This window comes from Chelonoidis abingdonii, chromosome 7 (assembly GCF_003597395.2).
Source record: "Chelonoidis abingdonii isolate Lonesome George chromosome 7, CheloAbing_2.0, whole genome shotgun sequence".
In the NCBI taxonomy this organism is placed as follows: domain Eukaryota; kingdom Metazoa; phylum Chordata; order Testudines; family Testudinidae; genus Chelonoidis; species Chelonoidis abingdonii.
This window is the reverse complement of record NC_133775.1, coordinates 35,502,703-35,526,019: the sequence shown is the minus strand read 5'-3', so window position 1 is coordinate 35,526,019 and position 23,317 is coordinate 35,502,703. Positions and strand designations below refer to the sequence as shown.

The following is a 23,317-nucleotide window of genomic DNA, read 5'->3' as shown; positions in this document are numbered from 1 at the left end:
TCAGAAGTACTGTACCAATCCCTGTAATCCACGTACAGCCCTAATTGTACCAAAGGAACAGTACTTTGCAGAGCATCTCTGTATTCCTTCTCCTAGGCAGAACCATCATCCTCTCTACGCATCACATGGATGAAGCAGACATCCTTGGAGACCGGGTGGCCATCATTTCCCAAGGAAAATTGTTCTGCTCAGGCTCTCCTGTCTTCCTAAAGAACAGCTTTGGATCTGGCTTCTATCTCACCGTGGTTCGCAAGATGAAAAACACTCAAGGGGGAGGAGAATGGGGTTCAGTAAGTTCTCTGCTCCCTTGTTGCACAAGCCGTCTTCAAATATTTATTCACTGCAACAGGTCAGAACCTGAGTAGCTGCTGTTTGTTGCTGTGGACAAAACTGACTGTACAGTAAATGGTGTGTCCTAGGGAATAAGGCAATGAGAACATGAGTCTCCTCCTCATGAAATTAGAGGACTATATGAGGGTTTAAATATTCACCTCTTAACAAAGTTTCTCCAGTTTTATGAATGTACATGCCTTAGAGCAGAGGACTTTTCAAAGGCACAAATGGCAATTGGGCAGCCAGCTCTGGAGGCTGATGCCTGTCTGAAAATCTCCCCCACCACTTACATTGAACATCTCCCTGTGGAGTCCCATTTGTCCAGGCATGAGTCCTTCTGCAATACACTAGTGTGATCACATCTCCCTACAGCGAGTAGCTCAGGAACTATGGCAGCCTGCCACTTACTCCTGGCAAAAACAGTTCTCAGGCAACTCAAATAAGAGGGACCTGGATTGTTTTTGATCCTGTAGTCCCAGTTTGTAAACTCACTGACATCACAGTGTCTGTATGTATGGCCATTGTTCATTCAACTTCCCCAAGTAAATGCATGTAATTTAGAATTCCGTGTGGTTGCCACATGCATGTTGCTGTGATGCAATGCTTGTGTGAAATTTAATTTTTGTCTGTCTTTTATGCTAGTCCTCAGACTGCAAGTCTTGAGTGTAATATGGTCAAGATGTTCCAGCTAAGACAAATTTCTTGCTACCCTGAAGCTATGTAAAGGCTGATGAAACAATTCCTGATGGTAACACTCTTACACACTAGTTTGCATGCATTATATGTATCTGAAGCACTTAACATCCTCTTTCTTACTTATCTCTACTAGCACTCCCCTAGCTGTGGATCTCAGTGCTCGTGTTCCTGTTCCAGGTGTGCACCTAAAGATACAGCAGAAGGTCCCGAGCAAGAACTGGATGGTAAGAATTGGGATCATTCACCTGGTCCAGGACCTATTCTTCTGAAACAGGGCTGCTTCTCCTAATGTACTGCTACTTAAAGCTTAGAGAACCCTGCTTTTGAGGTTCCCTTTTTCAGCACTATGTCAGGTAGGTGTATTTTACTGTCACCTAGAAATCACTAAGTCTTCCTGGTAGTTTTGCTCACCTTTCTGTGACAAACCCCCTTTCTGAGACATCGTCTAAGATCTTGGGCTCAGACTGTAAAGTGGAAGCTTGGGTCTTCCTTGACTGTAGACTAATAGTTTCCGATTCCTGTGTATTACAATATGTGATTCAATCAAGAAAGGAGAAACATCTTTAAAGTGCAGCAAAAAGAATCTTTCTGTGAGCACCTCTTCAATTTTTCTCACTCTTGGGAGCACTTTAGTAGATGCTTCTGAAGGTCAATCGTGGTGTTGATGGGACTTAAATCATTTCCTGCTACACAATTCAAAAGTCATAGCTGACCAGGATCCAGCCCAGTCTAATAGCATATTAACAGAGAGATGTGTGAGTCCTTCCCAACTTATGCCAGCACACCCTTTGGAAGCATTCCCAGAATACTTAAATATTCATTTTCTGAACACTGTTTTGACTTCTGACAGGGGATGTGAATGAGCTTACAGAACTAATTCATCATCATGTTCCAGAAGCAAAGTTAATTGAAAGTATTGGTCAGGAACTCATCTATCTTTTGCCCAGTAAAGATTTTAAACACCGAGCTTATGCCAGTCTCTTCAGAGAATTGGAAGAAACCCTGGCTGACCTGGGACTCAGCAGTTTTGGGATTTCGGACACTCCCCTTGAAGAGGTAATGGATGCTTTGAAATATTTCTCAGTCCTTCCAGAAATCCTTTTGGGAGAACTTAAGTTCCAAAACATGGAACCATAATAATCCCCTCAAAACCTAGCATAAACCGGTAATGTCCATTGTAACACATACAACAGATCTTTAAAGATGGGAATTCAAATATAATTCAAACCTGGATGCCCATCAGATCTGTTTATAAATGGACCATGACTTATTAGCCTCAAATGTTCCTCTCTTTTTATCTCGGTTTCTCTGCTCCCCCACACCATTTTGCTTCCCAAGCTCTTTCCTAGCGGATCTTTGATTCTGTAGTTAGCAGCTGTAGTTTGCAAATAACCCAGAGTCATTTGCAAATGTCATTTTAGAGGATGATGGCTAGCGTCTCACAAGCAGGATGACTCCAAAGGTGTTGCTAACCAAGAGGCGTGCATGTCTTTGGCAGGTTTTCCTGAAGGTGACAACAGATGCTGACCCTGGATCACAGAATGCAGGTAGATATCCATGATATTCAATGTCTGATGCTCTTTTCTTGGGCATTCTGCATTCTGATAGCCTGTCAAGAACAAGAATAATAGCTTCCAGTCCCATATGTCTTTCTTGTCATTATATAGGTAATCAGCAAGTGATGCTGATTTGGGGCTTAATCCGATATCCAAGAAGTCATGGATCAGATCATTAATTATATATATCAAAATCCATCCTCAAGTCTCTAAAGTATAAGTGGTTTTGGCATTCAGTATTCTTCTGTCTGTCAATATGTTCATCACAGACTTGATTAACTCATCCATAGTGTTGGAAAAAGGGAATGGAATAGAGGATTAAGGCTTCAGTAGCCAGCCTGCCTGGTACCAGTTGATAGAGAAGCATTGCAATGGTTGTAATGCAAAACTATGTAGTTGTCAGGAATATATAGGTTTGGGAAAATCTGCTTCCACCAGGGCTAAACCTTTAAGGAAGCTTACTCAGCAGTGATGAACAAGGTTGAAATAGCTTATCAGCCCCTCCTCCTAGGGAGTAATGCACATGATCACTTCAATTCCCAAAACATAGGAGGTGCTCAAGAAAATGGCTCCAGTCTCAGAAAAATCTGTGTTGAGCAGAAAGAAAAGGTTGAACAACCCCCTTTGGTGACCAGTGGAGCCTCTCGAACACCTGCAGGTCAAACAGGGGATGGGAAAGAAGGCAAAGGGTCCCGGCAGTATAAAGGTTCTCAGCTTGTCTATCAGCAAATCAAAGCACTGCTCATCAAACGGTTCCACCATGCTACCCGTAACCGTAAGGACTTCCTTGCTCAGGTATTACTCATTCCTTCATCACTGTCACTGTCTTCCCTAAAGAGTCCTCAGCACTAGCAGCCACAGGGACACCTCCATCAAAAGCAAGGGTGCTGATGATGATGGGTACCAATGTCCTTGTGACTGCTGTTCCAATTAATATCCCAGCTGCTCTGCATCCCATGTTCAAGCACACATACACATGCTATAGCCTCCCTCTCCTCTCTCTCTCTCTCTCTCTCTCTCTCTCTTTCTCTCTGCAATTTGCCTGCTCCAAATTTTTTTGCTTTGATTGACACTGTCCCTAATGTAGTCCATGTTGATAAAAACCAACACTATGACAACTCTAGTTGCTGGTAGTGCTGGGAATGAAATGGTGGTGCCTGAGAACAGAAGTAGGTCTGATCCATGTGCTACTGTCGTCACTCCTTTGTGTACATGTATTCTGAGATTTACAGAGCTGTTCACAAATGTTACTGCACATTATGATGTTTTTCCTGTTCCCTGCAGATTGTTCTCCCGGCTACTTTTGTGTTGTTAGCTCTAATACTTACAGTTATTATCCCTCCCTTTGGAGAGTATCCCAGCTTAATACTACATCCTTGGATCTACGGACACCAGATTACTTTCTTCAGGTCAGAGGAATCATTTTTTAAAGTAGATTGCCTAGCCCCTTTCCTCCTTAGCATTTAGGACTGCTGGGTTACATCTGCTGCTTCATGGGCCTGATTCCCCTCTCACTCATCCCAGAATAGTTAATTGGCATGAGTGGAGAATCCAGCCCATTGTCTTACTGCAAAAGAAAGGTTCTCAAACGTTTTCATATTGTGAATGGCCTATCTCCCAACCTCCATGTGCCAAATCTAGTGTTTGTATTTAAAGTGTCGCGTTCCCCTCTAGTACCTGGTCCAATTGGGGAACTAAAGCCTACAACTTCCAACAGGTTATGGAATTGTTCCTTTAGCTCCAGTGGAAGATCTGTGCTTTGGTGCTGAGGGTTGCAGCTTCAAAATCTGCTGATGACATGTGATGGGGGTTGTTAAACTTGGTTATATGTAGTGTCTGGACAGTGTTAAAGGGAAGATGAAAGTAAACTTGTTTTGATGTGAGGGGTGCTGCTTGGCTGTGTCCCTCCCATTTTAGTAGCTTCTGTTTTCCATTTCCTGGGCATAAGCTTTTTCATTTGCCAGTACTCAAACTCTGTTCATTACCTGCCAAACCTCTAGGTCACTTTGCAGTTTCCCTGTGACTTCCTGTGCATTTACTACCCTTTGTGCTGTCCAGAAATATGATCGCAATTGAATTTACACCAAGGAAACAGCTTGCAAAGATATAAAGCATGCATCGTGCGGGGTGCAGAGAAACACTTTTGTTTTTAATTTATCAGGTTTCTGGAAACCGTAAGAGTCCTGGGCTGGACTGTAACCATCAGGAAGCATCAGCACTTGAAGGCTGTAATGATTGTGACGCATTTGTACAAAATAGCTTAACTGATCCCCCAGTGGTGTGTGGAGCACAGTTTGAAAATCATTGGTAGATAGAACCAGGCACCGACAATACACTACTGTTATTAGACACTTTGTTGCCATGGTTAGAATTCTTTTTTTGGCCTCACCCTATTAAAAAGAGGGGATGTGATACTTGTCCTATGATTTCTCTGTGTTTGCTGAGTTCCAGTATGACAGTTTATGCTGGGTGGGTCTGAGATGAAGATCAGCGTTCACTTGTGAGTGTGATGATTCCAAGCTTACAAAGGGGAGTGCGTACTGGTATTAAGTTTGTTAAAATGGGCGCTCTGATCTCAGGAGAAAATGGCCATTGTTTTGTCCTTTAAGCCCTCTAGGAATCTTTCTAAGGTTTGGTGTACTTTATCCTATTAAAGAGACTAGATTATAGGCACCTGAGGAGACTCTGCCTAGATGAAGCTATGTGTTTACCTGTGTGATGCTGTCATCAGCTGGTTTTGTGTATTCTACTTCTGTAGTCTGACAGGTTTTTATACAGTAAATCTTGTGCAATCTCCTTAGCAATGAGCGGCCTGGAAGTGAGCAGATGATTTCCCTCACTGACGCCTTCTTGAATAAACCAGGCTTTGGAAATCGCTGCATGAAGGAAGAGCCTCTTCGGTAAGTCATTGGATATTCTCTCTTGAAGTAGAAATCATCTCTTGTAAAATATAACCCGTGGGATGCGGATACCACACTGAGAGTGATGTGGGCTAGCTTATCACTGAAATGTGCAGGCACTGATGTTTGGAGATGACAACAAATAGTGAGAAAATAATGCAGGCAGGCTAAGTTATATATTTAGAGATAGAAGACAGCAAAGGCGATTCCATGTAGAACCTCAGTCATATGCATGAAGAATTGAACATGAAAATTTCCATTTGTAGGGCAATAAAACAAATTTCCAGATCTCCCTTAGTTCCTATTTACCATTGCCTGCCCCTCTCCAATTTTCCATGGCCTAGAGCCTTTTCCCTCAGGCTCTCCTTCACAATAGCATGTTATCCCCAGAGTTACTGCAATTACTTAAGTGGAAAAGTAACTATTAGGGAAGTAAAGTAACTGGTAATTTTTAACTATTTGCTCTGATAAAAATGTCAGTCACACTCTGTGCCTTGGCTCTTAAATTCTTCTCCCTCTCCCACTCTTTCTGTTCTTCCCCCTATGCCCCTGCATGTGTGTCTCTGTTGCCTACGCCCTTCACTGTCCTGTCTCCTGCTGCCCCACTGCCTGATTCCTTTCTCTGGATGTTCCCAGCCCATTGGTGGCTCCTGTTTCATCTCCTTTCCTCTATATAGTGTAGCAAGACTTAAAATTTAGGTCAATATAGCAGCTGTGTTTAAGGGGATCTGAAAAATCCACACCCCTGTATGCTGTAGCTGTGCTGACCTATCCTCTGGTGGAGACGCAGCTTGGCTGACAGAAGAATGCTTCTGTTGACCTAACTACCATCACTTGGGGAGCTGGTGTTCCTCCCCCTTCCGCTGCTGTAGGCTGCCTAGCTACAGGGCCATGGTTAAGCCGCTGTGGTCCCTATAATGTAGGTATGGCCTAAGTGAGAACAAGATGAAGCTCTAAGCATTGAGGATGGATGGGAAGGTATAGTGTGATGCGAGAGCAAGGGAGGAAGGATGGTGTCAGAGTAGAGAGCTAGGAGAAAAGGGTTAAAATCTTGGTTCTGCCACAGACTTAATATGTGCCAATGGGCAAATCACTTAACCTCACTCTTCCTCATTTCCCTGTCTGCAAAATGGGGACAATAACCTCACAGGCGTGGTGTTTGAGTGACGGGTGTTTATCAAGCACTCTGAGGTTCTCTGATTGGGAGACACTCTTCTCATTGGTAATGACACACTGTGGGGGAGGAATGCAAAAGGAGCAAACATCTCAACTACAGCAGCATTTTTGTGTGTGTTTATGAGCTCTGGTGAGCTATGTGACGGCACTGTTAAGAGATACTGTGTTCCTCTGTACAGGGACTACCCATGCAGTAATATGTCAACTGCCTGGAGCATACCACCTATTCCTCCTAACATAACCAACCTGTTTCTGACCCACAAATGGAGCCCTGACGACCCTTCTCCCTCCTGCAAGTGCGGCACTCGCAAGAAGCTCACTATGCTCCCGGAATGCCCCATAGGAGCTGGAGGCCTTCCTCCCCCACAGGTACCTTGCAATGGCCACATACACCTCTAAAGCAGCCCCAGTCAGTGGGGAGTTGGGATTATGTGATAAATAAACTACGCTGCCTGTATTTGTAGGGAAGAAAGTGCTTATCAAGCAAAATATGTGTGTGTGAGAGAATCATTTAATAAACAAAACTGCTGTGTATGAAAGAGATGGGAAATACATTTTCGCTTGGTCTGAGCATGGATTCTGGATGACTGGATAGAGTTTGCAAGCAGGTAAAGTTTCAGAGTGAATCCAGGATGGCTTGTCTCAAGCCTTGCAGACTTCTGTGGAACTTTCACATGATTTCTACTCAAAGCCCAGTGAAGCACAGACTTGACTCAAACCCGGGTGGAACTTTTTGGTTTCAATGGTGTTGGGAATCCACACAAATCAAAGCTGGATAAAAGTTACTTTTCAGGTGAGATCCTGTGAACTGAAACCAACTGTGTGGTTTTTACGGACAAACACCCACTTGATGGGTTTAAGGACTGTAGCTGGTTGGTTTGCTGTAACTGGTTGGATTTTCTTTACCTCTCAGAGAGTGCAGCGCAGCACAGAAATTCTTCAAGATCTCACCCACAGAAACATTTCGGATTTCCTGGTGAAAACTTATCCCAGTCTGATCAGAGAAAGGTAGGGGTCACTCTCGCTGAGAGTATCAGAGGGGTAGCTGTGTTAGTCTGGATCTGTAAAAGCAGCAGAGAATCCTGTGGCACCTTATAGACTAACAGACGTTTTGGAGCGTGAGCTTTCGTGGGTGAATACCCACTTCGTCAGACGCAGGTAGCTGAGAGGTTTCTATTTGCTTGTCACATTCCGCATAGAATACACATTTACGATATCCTCAGTAGCAGTAATATGACATAGCAATTTATTTGCTCACAGTGAACAGACATTAACCCTCACCAGCCCTGGGAAGTAGGTAAGGATTTCTATCCTTCCTGGGTGGGATTAAACTGTACCAATATAAGCACTTGTATACCAATATAACTGCATCCACCCTAAGCAGCTTGTACTGCTTTAACTATACCTGTATGGCCAGAGAAGTGCAACTTTTGTGTGTGGACAAGCCCCTAGAGCCAGATCTGGCCTTAGACTTCAAGGCTACATATACACTGTGGTGTAAGCCTTTCAAACTCAAGCTCAACTCTACCCCCGCCCCTTTCCATCTACACACACATCGTGCTAACCTAGATCCTAGGATACCATGGGGGTGGAGGGTCCAAGCCTCAGTCAAGCCGGGATCCAGGGTTCAAGCCCTATTGCTTTGCAGTGTGGACTCAGCCCCACTGGACTTGTGCTCTTGACATCCACTGACTTTTTTTGTCCTCCGGACAGTCAAGTTTTCCCACACTGCACCACAAACAAAGGGGCAGAGTGGTCACATTTTGGGAGGATACTAGGAAGACATGGGATATGGGTGGTTGGACTCGGACCCACATAATGTAGTGTAGACGCTGGAGATCCAGAGTTCAATAGTTCCTAACCTTGGGTTATGAATGAATGTAGACGCTTAAGCCCTAGGTTAACAAACCCAGGGTCTGCTAACGTGAGTTCTGCTAACCCTGGGCTTACATTGCAGGGTACACATAATCCAAGAGTACGGTGTAGCTGAAGTCGAAGTATCTTATTCCAACTTATCTCCCGTCCTCACAGCACGGGCTCAATGTCCGCGGCTCCCCTGTTGACTCTGCTACCGCTGCTCGCTCCGGTGGAGGTCCGGAGTCGATGGGGAGCACGTTCCTGGATCGATATATCGTATCTAGATGAGACACGATATATTGATCCCTGATAAATCGATCGCTACCCGCCGATACAGTGGGTAGTCTGGATGTACCCTCAGTGTCATCAACACTCAGTATGCCTGTAGAGGCCTCAGTTCAGCAGAGTGCTTAAGTACATGCTTAGCGTTCATCTGAGCCAGAGCAAGCCATTTAGGGTATGTGTATGCAACATTTTGGAACAAGCCTCCCAGCACTTGTCAACAGACTGGGGCTAATGGAGCTCATGCTAAGTGCTCTAAAAATAGCTGAATAGACAGAGCTTTGAAGATGAAACACAAGCTGGACCTCCGGCTCTGAAGCCTGACCGCCCCCCAGGCTTCAGAGCCTGAGATCCAGCCCCAGCTGCAGCTTCAAGAGCTGTTTTTTAGAGCACTAGTGCAAGCCCTGCTAGCCTGAGTCAGTCAGCCAGGTTGGGAGGCTTGCTCTTGCTCCCTCCAAAATGCTGTGTAGACGTACCCTTAGTTTGATCTGAAACGCTTCATAATCTCCTTTTCTGTTGCAGTTTGAAGAGTAAATACTGGGTCAATGAGCAAAGGTAGGAAACTGTTTTATCAACTACAGTGGTAAATAAACAAAGCAGTGACTGTCTGTTTAACTTTGGAACCCAGAAATGTTTCCCTGAATGGGAGAAGTGAATTGTGGCAGATAGCATTGGGTAGACAAAGGGGTGGCTACAGAAACTAGTATGCTGCATGAGATAGGGATGGAGGTCATTGGGGAATTGACAGCAGCAGCATTGTATTCAACTGGAGCTGTCCTCAGCAGCTGTGAAGGCCCAAAGCACACAATGAAACCAGCACCAGCTTCATTTTCTCCCAGGTCAGCTGCAATCTCATGTCTCTGACCCAAGAGTGTTCCCCTGCTCTGACTTTTTCTCATCCTACCACCTATTGTTTCTCTCATTAACACCTCATGAATGCTTGAGATGCTCCCTTGCTCTAAATATTAATGAGGTGTTAAGAAAACAATAGGTAATCAGGTGCGTCAGGTATCCATGCAGTTGGGTTATGATGTTTAAGAAAGAGGAGGAGCCAGAATAGTCAAGATTGTACATTGTTTTGATCCATAGATTTCACAAGGTCCAAATCACTATCCTTTTTTAACTGTGTTTGTTAGAATAATCCCATCACTTTAAAATCAATATGGTTTTATCTACACTGGTAAGTTTCTGTGCAGTAAAGCAGCTTTCCACGCTGTAACTGCCAAGGTGTATGCACTGCCAAGCCACAAAGAACTAAAGAGGACTTTCTGCGTGATGTTATGATGTGCTCTGCAGCCAAAAAACAAGAACTGAAGGAGTTGCAAGACAGCAAGAAGAGGGACCAAAAGGAGAATGCAGCATGCCAGATTGAAGTCACGGAGCAGCTCTTAAACTTTATGGAGGGCTCTAGACGGGCCACACTCACCCCTGCGGTGCCTCCTGCTAGTTATCCTGGGAATTAGCTCAATACAGCCCGGAGCGCCCTCTGCAGGCCGGTGATCCACCTCCTAGCTACTGGCCCCTGTGTCCCTCCCAGGACCCTGGTGCCCCTTTAACTGGGTTTCCCCCTCCCAGGGGAACCCCCCCACCCCACTTTGCCTCAGTATTGGCTACTGCCAGTTTCCATCTAGCCCCTGTTCACTGGGGCAGACTGCACTATAAGCCACTCATCATCACCAAAGGGATTTGGACCTGATGCCTTTGCCTACCCCTAGGCTGACCCCTGCAACCTCCAGTACCCCTTGGCCTAATGCTAGGCGGCAGCCTGGGGCTTTCCAGGCAGGAGCTCCCCAGCACCTCTGCCTTTTCCCAGCCCTGCTCCACTCTAGGTACCTCATGTCTAGCTCCCTGCAGCTGGGCCCTACTCCCTCTATAGCCAGAGGGAGACTGCCTGCTCCTGGCTTCCCTGGCCTTTTTATACAGGCCCGATGTGGCCTGATTAGTGTGTGGCCAGCTGCAGCCTCTTCTCCAATCAGCCCAGCTTTTAGAGCTGCAGCTTTCAAGCCCTGCCAGGCTTCTTTTTAAACCCCTCAAGGCAGGAGCAGGTAACGAACCCACTACACACCTCCCCCCTTAAAACCCGCACCCCTGGGGATAGGGGGGCTTCTTGGCCTGGACCAGTTGCCCATGTGCCTCCAGTGCCACTCGCTTCTTTTCACAGTCCTCCAACCACTTCCGCAAGCGGACCTCCTCATCCACGACAGCTGCATGCTCCTTAGCGAGGTGCACCGCACTCGCTTCAGACTAACGGAAGGCCTGCACTGCAGCCTCCAGCCGTGCACGCAGGCCAGACTCTCCTGGGCCCTCTTCCCTGAGGGTCTGGGTCCCTTTGGTGGTCTGTCCCACAACACCTGTGTCCATTTTGTTTCTTGGACATGTCCCCCAAAGGCTCCAGCCTCTTGCTGGGCCCTCCTGTCTGGGTCTCTCTCTCTCCATGACTGGCGGGGTGACGGTCTGGGTCCCAGCCTCCTGCGGGGTCCCCACAATCTCCACCTCAGCCGATGTCACCTTCTCTGGATCCAGCGTGTCCCCTTCCGGACCTCCAGGCACCTCCATCAGCTGACCCTCAACTCTCTCCTAATATGGCCCGGCTTCTGGCAGCCCCAGCAGGCTCCCTGACTCCTCGGTGCCTTGGGCCTTCTCCATCCCTTCATGGGCCTAGCCCTCCCTGGGCTGCCCTGCATCTTTTTCCCTGGGCCTGGACAGTCCCTCCAGAAGTGGCCTGTCTGCCCACAGGTCCAACACGCCGGCAGCTGCCTGGGTTCCCTCACCCGGTGGACTGCCTGAGGGACCTGCTGCTGCCTCTTCTCTAGGTGAGGCACCTTGCTCCCAACCCAGTAGGGACAGTCCCTCTTTATATGTCCTTGCCTTAAACAGGCATAACATGTCCAGCACTCAGCCATGGGCCTCCTGGTCCTGGCTCTCCGCCTCTCCCATCTTGGGCAGGAACGTAACCAACCTGCTACAAGGGCCAAGTGGACATGCCCCAGTTGCTACTACCACTGCAAACCAAGCAGCTCCACGCCTGCCCTCTCCTGCAGCCGCTGTCGCAAAACTCTTTCCCATGGGCCTCCTAGACACCGCCAACATGCTGTTATCAGCCTCCTGGCTCCAGTTTCTACCCACTGCATTCCTCTCCTGCTCCATCACAGTCCAGCCCTGGCCAGTCTGAGTACCCACTGCACTCAATGCCCGTCCCTCTACAGTTTAGCCATGCTGAAGTATGGTATCCACTGCACTGTACTCCAAAGAACAAGGTTGCATATGATACACAAACACATACACAAATCTTTAACTGTCCCAGGACCCCACCTCCTCCTGGGACCTCCCTTTCCCCCATCCCCCACAGTGCTGATGTGTTTTATTGTTTCTCTCTCTCCTCCGATTGTTGTTTTTTAATAAAAGAATTGTTTTGGTTTGAAAGCAATCTTATTCCATTAATTGAAAGCAAACAGAGCCCTGCAAAGCAACAGGAAATTTTCTTAAACCTTCATAGTGCATCGTCTGCACCAATCACAGTCACCTACTAGCATTACAAGCGCTGCACTCCTGAGCATAGCAACAAATATTAGTGGCTTTCAGGTTCAAATTGCTGCCTCAAGGCATCCCTGATCCTTATGGCCCCGTGCTGTGCCCCTCTAATAGCCCTGGTCTTTGGCTGTTCAAATTCAGTCTCCAGACACTGATCCTCAGTGGCCCAGCCCTGAGTGAAGCTTTCACCCTTCCCCTCACAAATATTATGGAATGTACTGCACGCGGTTATAAGCATAGGAATATTGTCATCGGCAAGGTCCAGCCTCCCATATAGGCAGCTGCAGCAGGCCTTTAAACAGCCAAAAGCACAATCAGCTGTCATTCTGCACTTGCTCAGCCTGTTGTTGAACCACTCCTTGCTGCTGTCAAGGCTCCCTATGTGTGGCTTCATAAGCCGTGGCATTAAGGGGTAGGCAGGGTCTCCCAGGATCACAATGGACATTTTGACTTCCCCTACAGTGATGTTCTGGTCCAGGAAGAAAGTCTCTGCTTTTACCTTCCTGAACAGGCCAGTGTTCTGAAAGACGCATGTGTCATGCACCTTTCCAGACCAGCCTGTGTTAATGTCTGTGAAACACCCATGGTGATCCACAAGCGCCTGGAGAACCATTGAGAAATACCCGTTGCAATTAATGTATTGGGTGGCTAGGTAGTCTGGTGCCAGAACTGGAATATGCATGCCATCTATCACCCCTCCACAGTTAGGGAAGCCTATTTATGCAAAACCATCCACAATGTCATGCACATTGCCCGGAGTCACAGTCTTTGGGAGCAGGAGGCGATTAATGGCCAAGTACACTTCCATCAACACAAGTCCAACAGTTGACTTTCCCACTCCGAACTGGTTAGTGACCTATCAGTAGCAGTCTGGAGTAGCCAGCTTTCACTGTGCAATTGCCATGCGCTTCTTCAATGACATGGCAGCTCTCATTCTCGTGTCCTTGTGCCACAGGGCTAGGGTGAACTCATCACACAGTCCCATGAATGTGGCTTTCCTCATCTGAAAGTTCTGCAACCGCTGCTTGTCATCCCAGACATGCATCCCAGACAAGGTGATCCCACCACTCAGTGCTTGTTTCCCAAGCCCAAAAGTGGCTTCCGCTGTGGTCAGCATCTCCGTGAATGCTACAAGCAATCTCGTGTCATAGCTACTATGCATGGCTAGATCAATGTCACACTCCTTTTCCTTTTGTAGTTTAAGGAATAACTGCACTGCCACTCATGATGTGTTGGTCAGAGTGAGCAGCATACTGGTCAACAGTTTGAGATCCATTCCTGCAGCCCGAAAGAGGCAGGGCGCGCAATACACAAAATGATGAAAGATGGCGCCAAATGCAGACAGAAGCACAGGGATAGCTGGGATGTGAAGCAATGCATCATGGGACACTGGGACAGGACCCAGGATGCCCCAGAACCCTCTCTGCCTTCCCACAACTCTTAGCAGCAGAAGAGGAAGAGATGCTCTGTGGGATAGCTGCCAAGAGTGCGCCTCTCCGAATACCAATGCAAGTGCCGCAAGTGTGAACATGCTATTGCGTAGGCAGTTGACAGTGTGAATACACAACAACAGTTTCTCTTCAGCTCTCTCTGAGCGGCACTGTAACTGTCAGCAATTTAACTCTGTCAGTGTAGACATACTTGCAAAACCTCTAAGAGCTACATGGTTTGTTAGCGAGTGGAGACTGTTTTACACATAAATTATGTATCTAAAGCAAACATTTACTAAGGCAGCTTTTAGTATTTCTGTTGATTAGAGATATGGATATATAATATAAGTGATTTATAGGAGTATGCTCTTCTGCCAGGTATGGAGGAATTTCCATTGGAGGAAAACTCCCAATTCTTCATGTCACTGGAGATCAAATTGTTGATTTTTTGAGAGATCTTGGCCAAATGATGAATATAACAGGGGTAAGCAGGAATGTTTTGTCTGTTTATTAAAATACAGCAAGCAAATGTTGCAAATATGTAGCACAAAAATCCCATTCTGCTGGCTGATTTTAGACTTTGTTTTCTTGACTTTTAGGGTCAAGCCTCGATGTCTGTTGCTAAAGAAATGTCTAATTTCCTTAAATACATGGAAACTGAAGACAACATTAAGGTATGTGGGGAGGATAGTCTGGAAACACACTCCTGTTTTGGAGCCAGATTCCAATCTGTAGAACATTGTTGTCCATAGCTAAAAAGAGAGTTTAAATGTTATGTCTGTTATGTATGCAGTGTTGTAGCTGTGTTGGTCCTAGGATATTAGAGAGACAGGGTGGGTGAGGTAATATTTTTTATTGGACCAACTTCTGTTGGTAAGAGAGACATCCTTTCAAGCTTATACAGAGTTCTTCAGGTCTGGGAAATGTATTTATTCAGAGTGTCACAGCTAACTACAAAGTGGAGCAGGTTGTTTAGCATAAGTAGTTAATACATATTTCCAGGGACCACTTCACCTTGAATGGTGCCTTGAAATACATGCTAACTATTTAAGCTAAATAACCTAATCCCCCATGTATTAAGCTGTGACACTCTGAGGCTATGAATATTCCATCCCCCGAGAGACACATAAGCGCCAGCATAAGCGTTAGTGTGCACAATGCTAGTGTGCATAGCACGATGTAGCAGGAGAACTGCTCCTGCCAACATAGCTTCTGCCACTCATGGAGGTGGTTTTTTATGCTGACAGGAAAGCTCTCTTCCGTCGGCACAGAGCATCTTGACTGTGCTGCTGCAGCACTGTAAGTGTAGACATGCCCTGAGTCAGGGATGCTGGAATTAGGTGTGTGGCAGCACCACCTGGTTTTAAATGGTTTCCATCATATACAAGGTTCAGCACCCCCACTATAAAAATTGTTCCAATGCCATTGCTCTGAGTAAGTTTCCCAGATCTGAAGAAGAGCTCCGTGTAAGCTCAAAAGAAATTGACCACCAGAAATTGGTCCAATAAAAGATATTACCTCACCCACCTTGACTGTGTAATGTCTGTTTCTTAGAAGTAATTATACTGGACACACTGATGCATTCAAAGTGATGTTTAATGTAATAATTTTCTATTTTAGTTTGTTATCCTGTTGCCATTCTATACACGTTTGACGAATATCTTTCAGGTGTTAAAAAGCTGACTTTGTAAAATCCATTACCCCGTTGTTGGAAAGCTTTTTAAAAACCACAATTTTGGAATGATCTCACTAAAATACAGTGTGTGGGCTCCCCCTGCTGGGTCACTTCAGGTATCTAACAAACCCTCAGAGCTGTGCACGTTCCTTGTGACATTTCCCATTGGAAAGTAAACAAAAGGCAGCCATGTGGCCTCCTGCTGCTCTGTGTTAGTGGTGCAGGCTGCTTAATACACTTTTGCTTTCTGGCTCTTACAGGTGTGGTTTAACAAAAAAGGCTGGCATGCCATTGTAAGCTTTCTCAATGTAGCCAGTAATGCAGTCCTGAGAGCCAATCTGCGGCAAGGCCAAGCTCCTGAGGAATATGGGATCACTGCTATAAATCATCCTCTGAACCTCACCAAGGAGCAGCTCGCAGAAGTCACTGTGTAAGCTGCACTTGTTTCCCCGGATTCTTTCACACATTTATTTCTCTTCCTCTCCATTCAGCCTATTCCCACCCCCCACTTCCTGAGAGCTCAAACACCACATTGAAGCTTGAGTGGTATAGATTAATTCAGGGTGTATGTTTTTATGTGCCATTTGCATGGGGTCCCTTTTCTTCAATTTTATCATAGTCAGAAGTTAGGCATAAAATCTCTTCTGTGTTCTTTGCCTGTGAGACTAGCTCATTACTGTTCCTTGCAGAGAGGCTCTTTCAGGCTATCTCCATTGATAACATAACTATGGGTGCAGGCACGCCTGTGCCATGTATTAGAAAAGCCAGAGTAAAGGCATCATCATTTGGCTCTTAGGTGCCCGCAGGTACTTGGTGCTGTACAAGACACACAGTCAAACATGGTCCCTGGCCCAAGGAGCTCTCACACTATGGCATTTTCACAGCTGTGCATGTTCCTCGTATTGGGTCTTTTATTAACCCACATTGCTGAATGTCTCTGTCTGGCTGCACCTGAGTGACAGTACTGTATCTAGCAGTCCCTGCCTTGAGGGATGCGAGAGTCATGTGGGTGTTCAGGGAACAGATTGATCTTTGTGGGTGCACTTGTTAGTTACAACCCTGAACTTAACGCCACAGAATATACTAACAAATTCCCAACGTTTGAATAATACTTGACTTACAAAATACCCTTGTTATGGCTGGATGTTAAAATTGCCTGTAGTTTTCAAGGATTTCCTGATGATGTTAGCTAGTATGGGTTGTACCTGCTTGTGCTGGCTCAGAGCTCTCTAGTGGCATTGTGAATTACTTTCACTCTTGTTCATATGGTCTCTCCCTCCTCTGCTTTGTTGCAGGCTGACCACTTCGGTGGATGCTGTTGTCGCCATCTGTGTGATTTTTGCCATGTCCTTCATCCCGGCCAGTTTTGTTTTGTATCTGATCCAAGAACGGGTGACAAAGGCCAAGCACCTCCAATTTGTCAGTGGTGTTAGCCCCGCTGTTTACTGGCTAACCAATTTCATTTGGGACATAGTGAGTGACTGCTAGTTGGAGCTCTTTGTCTGGAGCTATTCTTGTGTTTGATTTAGCTTGGAACCTGTAGACCTGTTTAATGAGCTAGATCCCAAGCACAGCAAACTATTCATTTTTTAAAACATTACCTGGGTAGCTTGTACTAAGCACCTTACTGGTTTCTAATTCATTTCAAATGACTAAATCAAGTCTGATGCACGGTTCGTTGTTCAGCTGATGAAGTCAGAAGTGACGTAACTTCATGGATTTCCAGTGCATACAACTGTATCTTGCTGTACATACCATTATATTGTATTGTTGCAATATAGAATAATGCAGTCACCTGGGCTAGTTTACCAGCTGTGCTGAGCGCCTGGCTTTCACTTCCCAGGCCAGGAGGGAACAACTTCTCTGACCGACTTAGGCTATTTCTACACTGCTGCAGTAGTACCATAGGGTAGATGCTTCCAACATTGATGGAAGCGTATTTTCCATCAATGTAGTTAATCCACCTCTCCAAGAGGTGGTAGCTAGGTCATTGAAAGGTTTTTTTCATCAGTCTAGCCGCGTCTATACCAGGGGTTAGGGGCAACTTAACTACAGCAGTCAGGGTGAGAAATTTTTTACAACCCCAAACAACACAGCTAGGTGAATCCAATTTGTAAGTGTGACTGAGGCTTAAGGAGGGATAGTTCAGTGGTTTGAGCACTGGCCTGCTAAACCCAGGGTTGAGAGTTCAATCCTTAAGGGGACCATTTGGGGCAAAAATCTATCTGGGGATTGGTCCTGCTCTAAGCAGGAGGTTGGACTAGATGTCCCTTCCAACCCTGATATTCTATGATTTGATGATAGTGGACTCCAGAAGAAGCCCTGTTTCCAGCCCTTCTCATTTAAAAGGAAGAGAGTACATTAGGGTCAGGTCCACGGGATGTGTAAAACATGAGCAATTGAAGGGATCCTCAGGGGGTTCAGGTAGGACCTCACAGGAAGAGTGTAGAGGGCAGTAATTTAGTGTGTAGTGAAGAAAATAGTCTGGATTTTGTACACCATACTGAAACAAGTATCAGAGGGGTAGCCGTGTTAGCCTGCATCTGTAAAAGCAGCAAAGGGTCCTGTGGCATCTTATAGACTAACAGACGTACTGGAGCATGAGCTTTCATGGGTGAATGCCCACTTCGTCGGATGCATGGAGTGGAAATTTATATAATTTATATAATATATATACCTGCCCCTGGAAATTTCCACTCCATGCATCCGACGAAGTGGGTATTGACCCACGAAAGCTCATACTGAAACAGACAGTCGTGCTAGCCTTCCATCAACTTTTAAAATCATTGCAAGTAGAGTTGTTTGTCGTAGCACTTGGAAGAATATTCTAGGCATATTAGCTAGTGCTTATGCTATAAAATGCCTTTCCCTGTGCCTAATGAACCTTTGATCATTCTGGTCCTAGAGCATTACTAAAGTCATAAACATAAATACTGGGCAGGGGGATGGCTGAGCTTGCAGTCACTTTATTGTCTTATCTGTATATAGCAGCAGTTCAACTTAGTGGAGTGAGGCCAGCAAGAACTATTCTTTTAATCTAATTGATCTGTGTTTCTATTGCCCCAATACCTTACATATATGCATCTGTTACATACGTTAGTTTGCAGTCCTCATCCTGCCAGCCCAGACTGGAAATATAAATCTATGAAGTGCTGTTAAATTTCTATTGTTCCCCAAATGGCATGAAATCACCACCACCCTGGACAAATTTAGTGTCCTAGGAACCTGCTATGTAGGAAGAGAGGGAAACCAAGCAAGAGATTGTTAGGGAATCCTGAGGAATTCTTGTACTTGCAATGGGTTACATTGTGTCCCTATCCAAACACAGACATGAGGGCGCATGAGTGGGAGTGAGGGGGCCTCAGGCCTGGTCTACCCTCCAGAGGAGCCCCGCTGCCCTGGGGGTCACAGCTGGAGCCCCGCCGCTTGGCTGTCAGAGGCAGCAACAGAAAATGTAAACAACACAGTGTCTACACAGACACTGCGTTGACCTAACTACATCGACCTGTGGGAGTTTGGCTGTCAGCTCCCCACAATACCCCACTTCAGTTGGTATAGACACTCCTGGTGAGGACGTGCACTGCCGATGGAAGGAGCATACAGTGGACACAGAGACCTATTTAATTACTGCAGTGGCTGTAGGTCGACTTAAGTCAACTTAATTTTGTAGCGTAAACATGCCCACAGAAAGAGCTGTTGCAAATTACTTCTCTTCCCCACACACCATTACCATGGACAACTGGGGAGGAGGAATTGTGCCTCTCTGAGGCATGGTGCCTCCATGCAGATCACTTACAAACTGCCCCTTCTGACGGGATGCCTGCCAGCTAAAAGCATGATCTAACCCATTATTTCCAATGCCCCTCAATTTAAAACCATTTTGGAGCAGACCAGGAGGTCTGGGAATGTTTGCAGTTCTACAGGGCTTACACATCACACTTCTTCTTTTGCTGTGACAGGTGAATTACACAGTGAGTGCTGCCATGGTTGTGGGTATATTCATTGGATTTGAAAAAAGAGCGTACACATCTCCAAGCAATCTCCCTGTACTTATTGCATTGCTACTTCTGTATGGGTAAGTCTTCCATGCAATTTATTCATATAGAGTCCATTAAGCAGTGACCTTTATTTTCATGAAGCAACAGAGAGTCCTGTGGCATCTTATAGACTAACAGAAGTATCGGAGCATAAGCTTTCGTGGGTGAATACCCACTTCGTCAGACACGTGGTGGAAATTTCCAGAGGCGGATATAAATATGCAGGCAAGAATCAGTCTAGAGATAGTGAGGTTAGTTCAATCAGGGAGGATGAGGCCCTCTTCTAGAAGCTGAGGTGTGAACACCAAGGGAGGAGAAACTGCTTTTGTAGTTGGTTAGCCGTTCACAGTCTTTGTTTAGCTGATGGTGTCCTGAGCTGATGGTGTCAAATTTGAAAATGAATTGAAATTCATCAGTTTCTCTTTGGAGTCTGGTCCTGAAGTTTTTTTGCTGCAGGATAGCTACCTTTAAATCTGCTGTTGTGTGTCCAGGGAAGTTGAAGTGTTCTCTTACAGGTTTCTGTATATTGCCGTTCCTAATATCTGACTTGTGTCCACTTATCCTTTTATGTAGGGACTGTCCAGTTTGGCCGATGAACATAGCAGGGGAGCATTGCTGGCACATGATGGCGTATATTACATTGGTGGATATGCAAGTGAATGAACCAGTGATATTGTGGCTGATCTGGTTAGGTCCTGTGATGGTGTCGCTGGTGTAAATAGGTGGGCAGAGTTGGCATTGAGGTTTGTTGCATGGATTGGTTCCTGAGTTAGAGTGACTACGGTGCGGTGTGGTGTTGCTGGTGAGAATATGCTTAAGGTTGGTGGGTTGTCTGTGGGCGAGGACTGGCCTGTGAAAGTGAGGGATCATTGTCCAGGATGGGTTGTAGATCACTGATGATGCATTGATGAGGTTTTAGCTGAGGACTGTAGGTGATGGCCAGTGGAGTTCTGTTGGTTTCTTTCTTGGGCTTGTTTTGCAGCAGGAAGCTTCTGGGTACACATCTGGCTCTGTTGATTTGTTTCCTTATTTCCTCGTGTGGGTATTGTAGTTTTTGAGAATGCTTAGTGAAGATCTTGTAGGTGTTGGTCCTCTATCTGAGGGGTTGGTGGTTATACCTCAGCACTTGGCTGTAGACAGTGGATCATGTGTGTGTCCGGGATGGAAGCTGGAGGCATGGGTAGGCATATGGGTCAGTGGGTTTTTGGTATAGGGTGGTGGTAACATGACCATCACTTATTTGTACTGTGGTGTCTAGGAAGTGACCTCCCATATAGATTGGTCCATGCTGAGGTTGATGGTGGGGTGGAAGCTGTTGAAATCATGGTGGAATTCTTCCAAAGTCTCCTTCCCATGGATCCAGATGATGAAGATGTCATCAATGTAGTGTAGTAAGAGAAGGGGGGTGAGTGGACGAGAGCTCAGGAAGCGTTCCAGTGCAGCCATAAAAATGTTGGCATATTTGTTGCCATGCGAGTGCCTGTAGCGGTGCCACTGGTCTGGAGGTATATATTGCCACCAAATTTGAAATAATTGTGCATGAGGATAAAGTACAGAGCTCAGCACCAGTTGTGCTGTGGCATCATCGGGGATACTGTTCTGACAGCTTGTATTCCATCTGTGTGTGGGATGTTGTGTAGAGAGCCTCGACATCCATGGTGGCTAGGATGGTGTTTTCTGGAAGATCACCAATGCATTGTAGTTTTCTCAGGAAATCAGTGGTGTCACGGAGATAGCTGAAGTGCTGGTGGTGTAGGGTCTGAGTAGAGAGTCCACATATCTGGACAGTCCTTCAGTGAGAATGCCAATTCCAGAGATGATGGGGCGTCCAGGGTTTTCAGGTTTGTGGATCTTGGGTAGTAGATAGAATAACCCCAGTCGGGGCTCTAAGGGTATGTTGATTTGTTCCTGTGTTAATGTAGGAAGTATCCTGAGTAGATGGTGCAGTTTCTTAGTATATTCCTTGGTGGGATCTGAGGAAAGTGGTCTGTAGAATTTGGTATTGGAGAGTTGTCTGCCAGCCTTCTTTTGATAGTCAGACCTGTTCATGATGACAACCACACCTCCTTTATCAACTTTTTGATTATAATGTCAGGGTTGTTTCTGAGCCTGTGGATGGCATTGCGTTCTGCACGACTTAGGTTATGAGGCACGCGATCTTGTTTTTCCACAATTTCTGCCTGTGCACATTGGCAGAAACACTCTATGTATAGGTCCAAACTGTCATTTTGACCCTAAGGAGGACTCCATGTGGAGCAGTTCCTCTTGTGCTGTTGGTGGGTGTAGCTTAGTGGGTAGAATACTGAACTGGTACTCAAGAAATCCAGGTATAATAGTTGCTCTGTTCACTAAGGTGAACTTGATGAACATTTCATCTCTCTGTGCCTTGGTTTATCTATCTGTAAAATGCACAAGTATACTGACCCTCCTTTGTAAAGTGCTTTGAGATCTATGGATGGAAAGTCCTGTATAAGAGCTAGGTATTAAAGAGACACAGAAAGCCTATAATTGTAGGCTGACACAAGGATTCTGTTTCCCAGCTCTGCCAAATGCTGTGAAATGGATGTACTAATGTTTACCTACCTCACAGAGGTATTCAGAGTCTTAAAGGTGAAATTGGACTTGTGTGCTGTTCTGCTGCTTTCTGATGGAAAAGGTCTAAATGTTTGGTTGTTTGTTTTTTTTTAAAGCCATATATTTTGTTTGTTTTTTACCCCTAGAAATATCAGATCCTGTTTTGTGAGGTTTAGCTGAGGTACTTGTTGGCAATCTTAAATATCTAGTGTGAACTTTTTCAGCCTCTAACTGAAGGGGTGGAATGTATTCAATCTTTAACAAACAGACCATTTCTTCCAGCTGTTTAAACAATTCAGTTAAATAAGTGTTGGCAAAAAGAGTTTTTACAAGACTGAATACAATTCACTTCCCTTCTCAGTTAGTCAGGGTTCACTTTTAACATCACAATCCTACTAGTTCTGCACAACAAGCAGCTTTTTATCTTTAAGCACAGGGCCTTCCAGGCCCTCTTTATAAACCACAAAGGAGCCTAGAATGGGCAGAAATCCAATTTTGCTTTTTCTTTAGAGGTCACCTTTAATGCACTAAAGTTTGTCAAGCACTTTGGATGGAAGGCACTATGCAACTGCTGAGCATCATTTAGTGTCTGCAAAGTACTTGAAAATGAAAAATGTTATATAAGTGACTGCTACTGTTTTATTTCTAGTCACTTCCCCATGCTTTTTCAAAGTTACAATAGTGCAATCACTAAGATGTGAGGTCACTAGTCAGGGCGGGTGCAAGGATGTTTCGCGCCCTAGGCAAAACTTCCACCTTGCGCCCCCCCACCAGCCCTGAGAAGCCCCCCCTCCAGCAGCTCCCCCACCTTCACCCTGAGGCGCCTCACCCCAGCGGCAGGTCCCCCCAGCCTGGGGAGCCGTGTGGCAGCTCCCCACCCCAGCTCACCTCTGCTCCACCTCCTCCATGAGCATGCCTTCCAGGCTTGCACGACAATCAACAGAGTGGGGTGGGGTGCTCAGGGGAGGAGACGGAGCAGAGGTGAGCTGGGCCAGGGAGCAGTTCCCCTGCCGCTCCCCCTCTTACTTGCTGCAGGTGGCCCTCCCCGTGCCCCCCTGCCCCAGCTCCCTCTGCCTAAATGCCAATGACACAAAGAGAATTCCCTCCCCTTGTTCCTTAACCTACCCAGAGAGAAAAACTCAAACAAGTCTTACAAAGAAAACTTTATATAAAAAAAAAGAAAGAAAAAGACATAAGAATATAAACTCTGCATCAAGATGACAATACAGGGCTATTGCTTATAAGAAAATATGAATAAACAGTCTGATTC

The 23,317-nt window shown here is 45.8% G+C and overlaps 1 protein-coding gene across 1 annotated transcript in view; it reads left to right on the top strand.

Moving 5' to 3' along the window:
* ABCA4 (ATP binding cassette subfamily A member 4) overlaps window positions 1-23,317 on the top strand; it is a 116,028-nt gene that overhangs the window by 79,005 nt on the left and 13,706 nt on the right. Inside the window, exons 23-37 of the mRNA XM_075067798.1 lie at window positions 97-290; window positions 1,163-1,253; window positions 1,880-2,085; window positions 2,528-2,576; window positions 3,136-3,380; window positions 3,870-3,994; window positions 5,387-5,485; window positions 6,841-7,030; window positions 7,575-7,669; window positions 9,323-9,355; window positions 14,140-14,245; window positions 14,361-14,435; window positions 15,697-15,866; window positions 16,732-16,909; window positions 19,396-19,511. Of these exons, the coding sequence (XP_074923899.1) occupies window positions 97-290; window positions 1,163-1,253; window positions 1,880-2,085; window positions 2,528-2,576; window positions 3,136-3,380; window positions 3,870-3,994; window positions 5,387-5,485; window positions 6,841-7,030; window positions 7,575-7,669; window positions 9,323-9,355; window positions 14,140-14,245; window positions 14,361-14,435; window positions 15,697-15,866; window positions 16,732-16,909; window positions 19,396-19,511 (1,972 nt within the window). The remainder of the gene's footprint in view (window positions 1-96; window positions 291-1,162; window positions 1,254-1,879; window positions 2,086-2,527; window positions 2,577-3,135; window positions 3,381-3,869; window positions 3,995-5,386; window positions 5,486-6,840; window positions 7,031-7,574; window positions 7,670-9,322; window positions 9,356-14,139; window positions 14,246-14,360; window positions 14,436-15,696; window positions 15,867-16,731; window positions 16,910-19,395; window positions 19,512-23,317) is intronic.